Genomic DNA, 12793 nt, shown 5'->3' with positions numbered 1-12793 from the left:
CGGGGAGGGGGTGCAGGTGGTGAGCCCGTCGTTATTATATTATCATTTATTCATTATTATTATTACCATCGTAAAACGTAATTGTGCTTGCAACAGCACTATAATATATTTTAGCAGTGGAATGACGTTCGGTTACAGGTTCGGCTCTAGAACAACGGCGAAATTTCGTCAAACGTTCAACAGTTTAAAGACTGCTGCAAGAAGAACTGTTTGTGACGATTCCGAAAAATCAATACCCTGCATGACTTAATATTTGATTTATGTAGAACACCGTGTAAAAATATATTTCGTGTATATTTAGTAATATATAATATAATAAATACCTAATAGATATAACTTATAAACCGATTCATAAAGCTCTCAACACATTTAGGACGTAGGTATTTATACAATACCGTTTTATTCAAATAGATTGACATCTGTGATATTTGTACAAATTCGTGAAGTTCTCCGCCTAAATTCCTTTTGAATGCGAAATGCGAATACTGAATAGTATAATATTATTATTTTAATTAAAATGCAATATTTGAAATCGTCAATTGACATTGAAAAATATGTTTGAATTTTCGCTCACCCCTTTGAAACTATTCACGCGCTACAATTTGGATAGTATTTCTGTTTTCCGCGTGACTTCTCCTCACCAACCTTTCAGATATTCCTTATTAATGTATATAATATATTAACTTGAAGCACAGGACTTTATATCAAAAAGGATTACAATTCTAAAAATAACATTCTTGGAAACGCTTTTGATTATTTATATGCAGATACAATTCGAATTATTTGTTCGCACCTATTCATTACTTATCGATTTTGTGAAATTAAAAACTGAATGTAATTTATTTAAACGAATAAATCACATTTTTTTTTGTTTCTTCATTTATTTTATGTGTTATGCAATCCACATAACTAATGAAACGTGGAAACCATAACATTAACGGAAATGGGAAATGGTGGTTTTTCGTAGACCTGAAATGATAAAAATTAAAATAATTCAGAAATTTTAGAAACACTTGGTACAAAATGTATAATCTTAATTACATATTTAATGTAATATATTATTTGGTTGGACCAAACTGCCTTTTTGTGGGTAATAATACTTTAACGACGGCTGTTGTCGTTTAACCGAAATAGATAGGTATAGGAGGTACTGTAGGTAATTTTAATATTTTACTATTTTAGAAAAATAATTTTTGAGGATTCATTTTTCTTTTATATGGTAATATTTTTAATCGTTTTTTTTATCTATAGGCTCATTTTATCTATATCTTGAGCCTATATAGATAAAAATAAATAAATAGTTGATACCCCATTTCTAAACTAACGTATCTGATGGAAAATGTCTTGCATATAAATATTTAAAAAACATATTATTAATTTCCATTGAAAATCTATTAATATATAGTTATGATATTATTATTAGCATATAATAAAATACACGAACGGTTAGAGAGTTCAAACAATCAAATACCGCTGCATTCAGTATACAAATTACTATACATTTTAAATTTTAGATATATTACATAATATACTATGTGAATATAGTACATATTAATGTACTATACATAATCATGGTTTTTAGGGATTTTTAATTCTACAATTTAAATTCCTATTCTAATACATCTTTCGAAATACTGCTATTCGTGAATTTAAAATAAATTATTCCAGTTTTTAGGATTTTACACAACATCGTTAATTGTTTTTCATATTATGGATACACTTTATTGTATATTGTATAATAGATTATGGGTATACACTTTAAACTAACTATTAAATCGTGTTCGTGTAACGGTATATTAGTATATAATTATAATTTATAATGTAGCAGATAACTGATATTTCTGTATGAATTTAACAGCAAAATACATTTTAAATTACGTCATTACTACGGTTAATTTTAATGGACGTAAACTTTATCCACAGGTAATCTATTGGGAATTGCCCACAAACAAATATGCATCACGGACTGAACAAAAGTCGCGTTTTTATTTTTGTTGTCATTTTTTGAAATGGATCATTGTTAAAATCGCATCAACGTAGTCAGAACTGGGTAAAAATCAAAATTTCTAGATATCATAACAATGAAACACACAATATGTTTTATGCTTTACCTATATGACGTTTATTATGATATACACGTAGATGTATGTTTCCCCGTGGTCGTGGGGGGTAGGATTGAACGTCATAACATGGCCGGGAGGTAATTTCCGTAACACAAACAACTAATCTTCTCGCGATGATATGATAACAAGATAACATTTTTAAGTTACGGACGCCGAACGAGCGAACGTGCTGTTCGCTGGCGGTCTCGTCTCGTCACGACTCCCGCACCACCACCGGTCGCCGGAGCGCGACATCTGCAGCACCCAACACCGTCCTCCCGTGAAAAGTTGCAGCAGACATATAATGGGTATTATCACCTTGCGTATGGTTACGTAGTCACATTGTCAAAACATAATAATAATAACGATATAATGTGAATCGGCACGCATTGAGCTCAACGCCGCAGTGGTGCCGGTCAAGTCGTTCGCCTTCTATTTTCCGTTTATCAATATTATATACTATTATGAAAACTCTGCACCAGTGCAAACGACGTGAATACCTATATGACATGTACATGTACATATTATTACATATAGCCTCCACTGAACCATTCGTTCCGTCGTGATATAGGTTCGCGGTCGAAAAGGTTACGGCGCCCGATGAGACGCGAACGCGACCGCACCTGACCGGGTTTCCAGACCACCCACCCCTCCTTTAAACCACCCCCTCCTAACCCGACCAAAAGACCCGCAGCGGACGAGCCCGCACTCACACTCACGGATATATACATAATATAATTTATACGTGTTCACACACATACACACACACAGGCGCGCTATCATCATATATATATATATATAAAATATATATTATTATACGCATGCACGTACATATTATATATATACGACGTACATCCCCCGGGGGACGACCGCCGCCGAGACGCTCGAGAGACAGCAGCTGGTCCCCCCGCTGCAGTTGTGCCGCTGAGAGCAGCCACCGCCCACTCCTACCCACACCCGACCGATATAACTCCGTCTTCCTCCGTTCTTGCAACATGCACACACACACACATACATACACTCATATATATATACGCGCCTCCAACGGTCGCACACGCACAAACCGGCATCGTCGTCGACGCCGACGCTGCGCCCGTCCATCGGTATGTAGTGTACCCCCGAGAGACCGGCTACGACGACGACGACGACAACCACGGTTCGTATACTATACTATGCGCCCTAATACTGTCTACTGCGACTGCTATACGACTGTTACTATATATTATTATTATTATATACAGTATATATACGTACCTATATCTGTATAATACTTGTACTAACTATACTATACTATTTCTACTACTACTACTATACAAATGGTACTATACACGCGAATCGGAACGGAAAAGTTTGTTACCTCCACTGCCACGCGTCCGTGTTAGCCGTCTCTAGTCGAGGTACGTGCCGGCACTGAGGAGGGGGAGGGCGGTGGCGCCTCGTCAGGGAAAAACGACGACTACCGTCCCTCCCGTGCGGGCATGTAAAGGGTGCGGGCGGCGGTGGAGCTGAAGGCATACTCGCGAGAAGCGTATACCGGCGGGAAAACCGAGCCGGCAACGCTGCGTCCCCAGAGACCTGACCGTGCCCGTTGAATTTCCCATTGCGTTACAATGGGAATTCATTTTGACCGATGTTCCTATAGCCGCCGCCACCCGCGCACAACTCGCTGACGGACATCCCAAAGTAATTATGATCTCGAATCGATTTTTTTTTATATAATATATTACATTTGTATGTGTATATGAATACATATATAGATGTATGCACAGTAATAATGTTTCGCGCAAGATAAAAACCCTATTCGCACATGCATTATATTATCATAGTATATATTAACATACTATATAGAGCAGAGGCGACCAAATGGTCGATCGCACACGATTTCAAGATGAACCTTTGATAGAATTTAGTATCATAAACTTATAGTAACCACCCATAAAACCCTAGTTATCACTGCAGTCTATACCTACAATAGTTGTTCATATTTTTATGGCTCCTCAAAGGAAAAATATATATTCTCAGTAGAAATGTATCAAAATAATATTGGCCACCTCTCCTATAAAGTATAAGGCACGTATATTGTTGGTAAATATCAAAAAAAAAAAAATAAGACAGTATAACAGCCACTTTTATTCCGCGTTAGACGCACTGATAGCTAAAAATGGGGGATCCAGGGGGAGCAAAGGGGCATTTACCCACCCACAATCCTACCCTACCCCACCACACCCTACCGCAACGCATTACCGTAGTTTTCCAATGTTTTAGCCTAGATATTTGTAGTATTGATGTAGTAAATTGTTTTGTACTTTTCCCCCAACCCCCCCCCCAAAAAAAAAAAAAAAAATTAAGCATAGAATCCACCACTGATGGCTAAGTAATTTTTAAATTATTTAGTACGAATTTACGCTAATCAAAACCATTCGATAAATATTTAGAATAATAATGAACTAAATATTAGTTAGACGGTATAAACACCACAAGTCCACAATGAAAGAAGACAGTGCTGAAAGAATGTCAAACAATATAATAATATAATATCATATCATATTATCATATAATGGATATATACTTGCATCCATAATATGTGGTTGGAGTTTGGAATGGTTATTGTAATATAATATTTCACATTGCAAAGTTTTCCGAGCGCTCCTTAATAATCTTAAATGCGCACACCAGTGATGACAAATCCAGATTTCGCGTTATGCTGTTGAAAATATATCTGTAAAAAGATTCAACGATCTTCAGCGGTGTAGCACTGTGATTCTAGGGAGTGGACAGCAATGGACAGGGGTGGACTTTGAATAAAAATTGGCCAGGGAAACAGAATATTCTGCCCAATCTTGGGCTAATAATAAAATATTTTTAAGTTATCGGCTCAAATGTATTCAGCAGACCAAATTATTTCCAGGCCCAGGTGGGGATCGGTCACCAACCATCCTGGTCAGTCTGACCCTGGGGGTGGACGATGGTGCCAGTTCCAAATTAAATATATTGTGTAGCCCCCAAGACAATTATAGCCTACTTAAGTAATTAATACGTAATTACGTCTTTCATTTTACTCACTATTCCTACTCATAATTAAAATAAGCCATTTTAACTTAACTTTTTTTCCCCATTAGTTCTTAAAAAAAATAATTTTCCGTTTTCGTTTCCGGAGCCTATATAATGATTAGGGCCATGGTATCATGGGCATATTCCACTGGGTGGTGCAGAGGGTCGTTAATTGGTTAATTTTATAAAAATACAAAAATACAAATTTCTTAACGATAAATGTTATACCCACCTATAGTATTATCTGTTGCATTGACCTTCTCACCATTACAAAATCCTGGCTATGACTAGTATTGATATTAATGCGTGTTAACTGCTTTGGTACTGCACCTAGAGCCCTAGACCGTAATTTATTAGTGCGTGCCGCGTGATAGGTATCGCAGTTGTATCTATAGGATAAGTATGAGCGGAGATTTCTTACAGGGGTAGGGGATTTGAAGGATAAATGCCCTAAGCCTCATTTTATTATCCAACTTAAATAACTTATAAAATGTATTAAATAGGTAAAGACATTTTTTTTTATTTACGTTACATTTTACTTTATTATATGCAAATATAAAAAATTTTCTAATCACAATTTAACAAATACCTACTCGCATGCTTTGTCGTTCGGTCCTTTCCATCTTAGTTACGACTTTTTATACAAAAGTCTAAATTCAAACACGTCAACAAATTTGTATTACTGTAATAATGCAATGGAAATTTGTCTATTTTCACACGACAGTCTGTCTGGATGTGAACGCATGCATTATATTATTATTTCATTCAACTATAAAATATTGTAGTTGACACATGACTTTTAATCTAAAACCTCGTTTGAAATATTTGGATAATATTAATATAGTTAGGAGGTAGAATTGTAGAAGTTAGGATTATATTATGTAAAACATAATATTTTTGGTGACTACAATATCATAGTGTATGTCTGTATTATTGCCTAATAAATATTAAATAATCTCAAATAGGTACCTAATATATTTAATTATATGTATTTATGAAAAATAGACATGATCAAAAACATTATATTATTAAGTATAATATAGAGTTTAAATTACCTATACAACATACAGAATATATATGTATGTACATTGTACAATTATAAGCTTAGTAGAATAAGTTATTATAACCGACACTACAATAATTCATATAAAAAATCAGGTTAAAAGTTACTACTCATTATTCCAACTGAATATAAAATATAATTTTATGATAATTCAACATCATAAAAATTAGTTACACCAAAACCATGTAAATATACATGACTACGGAAGAAATGTTTTAAAACTTGATCAACTTGATCGGATTTGTATTCTTCAAAAAATCAAGTTTGCTTCAGACTCAGCGCCTTGGACCAGCCGATAACTTAAATTTAAATTTCGGATTACGCTTAATAATTACATGGCTAATGAGAACTGAGAATGGCCAATCAATATATTATGTAAAATATTTAATCATATTTCTCAAATTTCATGTTATAGTAACACAACCCAATATAGCCTATAATAGCCTACATCGTTTTTTTAGTTGTTCACTATTCAATAAATTCACACTTTTAGATTCTTACTCAGTTATTAGGTACAAAATTAAATACACTTAAGAATTATTATCGATTGTTCGGTAGTGAGTAGGTAGTACCACAATACCACATATAGAAACGTCGATATGAAATCCGCAATCATTTGTATTGCCAATAGATGATTTTGAATTTACTCTCTCCATTGTTTGTTCATGAAAATAAAAATTTACATTTTACTTAGATTTACAGTTTACTGTTTACACGTCATCGTGTCAACATTCAACCGGTTATTATCATAGAAATAATAGACGGAAAGGCGGCAACAGTTGTCTTATGTAAGTACGTGTAATATTTTATCTATATATATATCTAATAGCTGGCGAGACGTCCTCCCGTAACGGTAGAGAGTTTCCGTAAAGGTATTTAATGCAATAAAAATCTACTACCTGCCATAACAAAAACGCGGATATTGGTGCACACACGTGTATAGTTATACATAGGTAGAATATATTGTTATAAAGTCAGTGCTAATCAGTGCAATGTCGCGGTCGGTGAACACGCAGTGGCATTGTGGCATACCTACTATAATAATATAATATATAATAATATTATATTATGTTTCCAATTATCATATTTTACGCACGTCCATACCACACACGCTCTGTTTTAAATATTATTATAATTTACAATGTATACCTATCATTATATTGATAATAATTGATAATAAAAAAAATATATAGTACAAATTCGAACAAATAATAAAATCGTAGGCAGGTACCCTGCTGGGATGACATATGTGATGAAGCATGCTGTTGTACTCATCTCTCCACCGTGCATTATTATAATATACATAGTGTCTAGAAAGTTTGGAAGTTTTTCACAAGTGTGCCGACGGTATAATAAACGTGTTTTGCTGAGTTTCCCTGTATAAATATAATATATACGCGTGTGTGTGTGAAGTATAAATATAAGAACCACTGCCGCTCGTTGAGGAAAAAATGTCATACCCTCCAGTGCTTTTGAAAAACAGAAGTGGATTTTTATCCCACGCACTCCATTGCATCCCATGCACTATATGCATAGCGCGTATATACACGGGTATTTCGGAAGCGGTGTTACCGTATATACATACATCTATCGCATGTTCCAAACTCGTAACCATAAAAACCGTGCAGTGCATGTTCTAATAACGCTACGATTTCGCACCACGCGGTAATTGAACACAACGTATTTTATGGGTATATGGAGGTAGCTGGTGTATAATATCGGTGTACTTACGTCTGAGCGAACGAGGTGTAGCCTGTTTCCTCCTAGACATGATGCGTGCGATACCGCACGATTCGCGGGCGGTCGCGTGGAGTTCGCGCCTTTTTATCTCTCTCTCACTCTCTCTCTCACACACACACACACACACACACACAAACACACAATCTCTGTCTCTCTCGCTCTTTATATCTATCGTCTTTCTGCTCCTTTATTATTTATAGTCATTTGTTTTTCGTTTTCGCACACAAGTCCCTCGCCGCGCCCGCCGATGTAAACGCGATCACGCGATCCTCCCGACCGACCGACGGTAGCGGCGAGACCACTACGAGTGGGCTAATATACGAGTACGAGTCCGACGATCGGAGGAGCTGCAGCGCCAGACGTTTCCGCCGCCACCGCCGCACGTGCGTTTACGGAAACGGTCACCACTCTCGTGGGGTGAAAATAGCGCCCGTCACGTGTGTATAATATTATATTAATCTCTTAGACACTTACGCACTGGGTGAATAGTATCATATAATATACGACGTATAGAGTATAGATATTATGATATATTATTAAATTTTTAATATTCCCGCACTTTCGCCGCCGTGGTCAAAAATATATATTGAATTAAATTTTTTTCGTACGCGACGACTATACCTCGTGCGATTCTCGATTCCCAGTACGAAATTCCGCGGTGTGTACGCGACTAGGCCACTTACGAATATGCATATATATGCATAATGTACATCATGTGTGTTGTATTTACGCGCCGCAGTCGTACGTGCGTGTTGAGCGCGTGTGGCGTATTAGAGAACACTTCCGGTCCGGACAACGTCGGGCCAGTGACTTCCGCCGCCGGCGAAACGTTCGTCGCCGACGCCGCCGACGCTCGGCCATGAGCAGACAGGCCGGCGCGCGCAACCCTTATATTATATACCTACGCATCGTGTGCGCGCCTGCTGTGCTGTGTATGCATATACGTATACCTTACATTATGTATAAATACGCGTCGTACACGTGTACGCGATATTTTATACCTATATGGACAGTAAAATAATTAATACAATTTAATATATTAATGTATATAATATTATAATATTTTTATTATTAGTGTTTTTATATCGTATATTTACTATCGTCACCACCACTGGCGTTTTACTATCGATGTTTTCTTATGATTGTTATTGTTTTAAACCAGGAACTGGAACCGTACCGAAAAGAACCGGTTTTGGAACCGGAACCCTTTGAATATTGGGAACCGGAACCGGACCGGAACCCTTAAATACATTTTTTTAGGAACTGAAGCCTTAACCAAAACCTATATTTTGATGTAGAGGTTTTTTCGGTTTTTTTCGGTTCCAAAATCCAATAGATATTTTATCTATGGTGTAAATTAGTAATAACTAGTTATTAGTAGGTAATAATAAATAATTATAGAATTGTAGACCTATAAAAGCTTATTAATGCTAAGAAATAAGAATATTATTATGTATACAACAGAATTGTCATAAAAGAAATACCAAAAATCCAAATTCTAATTTCCATGTAATCGATATCAATATTATTATTGAATCGCAATTTGCAACAGCTGATGTAGAATTTCTGAAAATGATGCTATAAGTTGTCATATAAATTATAAATTATAATTGTTACCTTACCAATATGCCTGCATTGATAATATAAAATACCTAAACCTAATGCGGGTATCGTTAACTCTTTTCTCTATACTATGCTCTGTACGACAATTCTACTTAACTGTTCTTCCGTCTTCATTAGCGTGGTATATATTGTTTACATTTATATTTTTATATATAAGTTATAAATTATTATATCAAACTGAAACATGGGTCACCCAAGTGTGTTAAAAATTCATTCTTATTTGTTTTTTTAATAATTTTTTATTTATTTTAAATATTAAAACGTATTTATTTATTTTAATATATTATTTTGTAATAATTCATTTTTTTATAATATTACCTAAATTCTGAAATAGTTACACTTAATTACAAATACCTGTCACTAAAAAGAGGTTATTAATATTATGTTCATTTTTTTATATAGTACAATAAAAGAATACTTTATTGATAAAAAAAAAAGTCAAATAATAAGGGCTAAAACCGGTATTAATCGAAACCGAAACCGAAATTCGATATTTTTCAAAACCGAAACCAGAACCGAAACCGAAATTTTCGGTTTTTTGAGAACCCAAACCTAAACCCGAACCGATAAAATCATAAAGGTTCCAGTCCCTGTTTTAAACCTTTGAGTCAAGGGCCTACTATATATAGGTACACGGTAATAAATTAGAGCGCGTCGACAATGTTCTTATTATAAGTCAAACCGCTAACGTGCAGCTCTCCGAAATTACAAGCGTTTACCTTGTTTATATTATACACCTATATATTATTATATTGTCATTGTTTACACTCTCCTATCAAAGTCAAAGTGCTTTCAGTAAAAACTTTTGCTATTTCCTTCAAGAATACTTGAGATCAAATACCTGAGTGCTGTACTACTATGCCATAACATTGCACCTATATACTTATTTTATTAATTTCAAGAGAATAATATTCAAACTTGATACATGATAACAAAATTATCAAAAAAAAATGTCTTTATATAATTTACAATTTACAGACACATTAACGTTATATCCTGATGAATGCGTTGTTCATTACGAAATCGGTAATTCCAGTTGTCTTTTTTTTAATCATTAGTTTGCACATAAACATGGATTTGCATGGAATTTATAACTTACTACAAAATCAAATATTTTAAGTTAGATTGGCGCATTGACTGAACGCTATTTTTCTACGTTGATAAGATTTAATACGTCATTTTTTTTTATTTACCTATTAAGATATTTACAATCTGTTAACTAAAACAATACGTAAATTTAGTTACATGGTAAATAACAGAATTTCACTAACGGCACCTTAGAAAAACATAATATAAAAAAATGTTATTTTAAAGAACCATACTAAAGATTTGAGACTAATTTATTTTGAATCAAAATATTTTTGCTATATTAATTTTCCAAATGTTAATAAAATAGGATGGGAATATGGAATGATTTCTAATATTTAAGATCAAGTCTCATCAAATGGTTTTTCTCAATATTCCAGACCTCCTGTTCCTACTCTTAACTCCCCGAAAAATAAAATGCATACGTCCTTGGTAATTATAGGTAAAATATAAAAAAAAAACAGACGTTAGGTATTAATATTTTACCTATATTGCCTAATATAATAATTAATAGGTAATAGGTATACCTACAAGTATTGAAGTATATAGGTACATATTAGTATATTACCTACCTTTGATTATAATATAATGGATTAATACCTAATACCTATATAAAGATTCTAAATATATCACTAAATATATCTAATAATTATATATATATATATATATATATTATATTATAAATGTATGTTTTTGCTGTTTTTGGTTAACAGTTACATAGTTTAAAAGCAACAAAAAAAACGTAAATCATGTGATTACTACCGGTTTTAATATTTAATATTAATATATTCATCGCATAAATATTTAACTACTTTGCGCGTAGAATGCAATATAGGTACCTATTATATTATTTATTATATAGCGATTAACGGAACGCATATAACATTTTACGTGATACAAGTCAGAACATTATTACATATTTATACAGGTAGATACACATAAATAATAAGGCTAAACGTTATGACGTACCTATTGTGATTTGTGACAAATATCTTAAAGCATTATTATCTATTATTACCTATATACATTTTATACTTACTCATTCATCAACAATCATATAACCACACACGCCAGTCGCCAACACTAATCGGATACTACATAATTATTATTACTTATCAAACTTCAGCATAGATAAACGTTAAACGTAATTATAATATGACCATACCACATTTATGGGAAATATATAGGTGAATACCTAAGCGATTATTGTAATATTATTATCATTCATTCATAATCGTTTTAATGACTTCTATCTCTATTAGAAGTTTTTAATTAATACATATTATCATACCGGTTGTTGACAATGAGTATGTGTATCATTTATTTTATTTTCAACGTACCCTTGTCGCGTAAGTATTTGAATTTTCATGACTTAGATAAATGTTTTTATCATCAAAAATGTTCTTATAATGAGATTTACAAATTGGTTATTTTGAATTTTTCAAAAAAAAAAAATTTTAATACAAATTTAAAAATTATTATTTTCAGTATTAAAAATAAAAATAATTTTTTTTTTATTATACGTGTAGCGCAAGTGACTATAAATTATATATATAAAACATTTTTTAAATGTTGATTAGAACAAAAGTTATTTCATCTGTCAGGTCTTCCTGTTACACTCGCTGTATATAATTTAAAATTACTATAGTAAGTATATCACATTATGATATTTTAAGTCCAATCTTAATTTATTTTACATTGCCTATAACAGTTACATCAGCTGAAAGATAATTTTCTAAATAGAAACTTATCAAAAATTACCTAACAAACTCAATGAGTCAATATCGACTATCAACATAACATTGCCATTTGGAACATTGAAAAAAATAAAACAGAACAATTAATTATATTATTATAAGTAAAAATTGTAAAATAATACAACATTTTGCCAACTTAGTTAACTTATTAATTTTTTTTTATGAATTAAAGAACCTACTTATAATATAATTTGTATTATTTATTATTTTAAATAGACAGTTGTACCTAAAATGATTTGTAAATTATGTACCTAAATTATTTATAAATTCGGTACTCCATTCATTTTACATCTTGACTTTTAGTTCTTACCTATATATTTTAATTACTCTTTATGTAAATACCTAGTTTAAGTATTTTATATATATATAGG

The 12793-nt window shown here is 33.0% G+C and overlaps 1 protein-coding gene across 2 annotated transcripts in view; it reads right to left on the bottom strand.

The window, feature by feature from the left end:
- Positions 1–8755, bottom strand: part of LOC100168724 (zinc finger protein 521) — a 130199-nt gene extending 121444 nt beyond the window's left edge. For both annotated transcript variants that reach the window (XM_003240656.4, XM_029487184.1), the window contains exon 1: positions 7948–8755. In XM_003240656.4, the coding sequence (XP_003240704.1) occupies positions 7948–7987 (40 nt within the window). In that variant the 5' untranslated portion in view covers positions 7988–8755. The remainder of the gene's footprint in view (positions 1–7947) is intronic.
- Positions 8756–12793: the final 4038 nt, after the last annotated feature.

The sequence above is a fragment of the Acyrthosiphon pisum genome, chromosome A1, assembly GCF_005508785.2.
Source record: "Acyrthosiphon pisum isolate AL4f chromosome A1, pea_aphid_22Mar2018_4r6ur, whole genome shotgun sequence".
In the NCBI taxonomy this organism is placed as follows: Eukaryota; Metazoa; Arthropoda; class Insecta; order Hemiptera; family Aphididae; genus Acyrthosiphon; species Acyrthosiphon pisum.
This window is presented reverse-complemented; position numbering and strand designations above follow the sequence as displayed.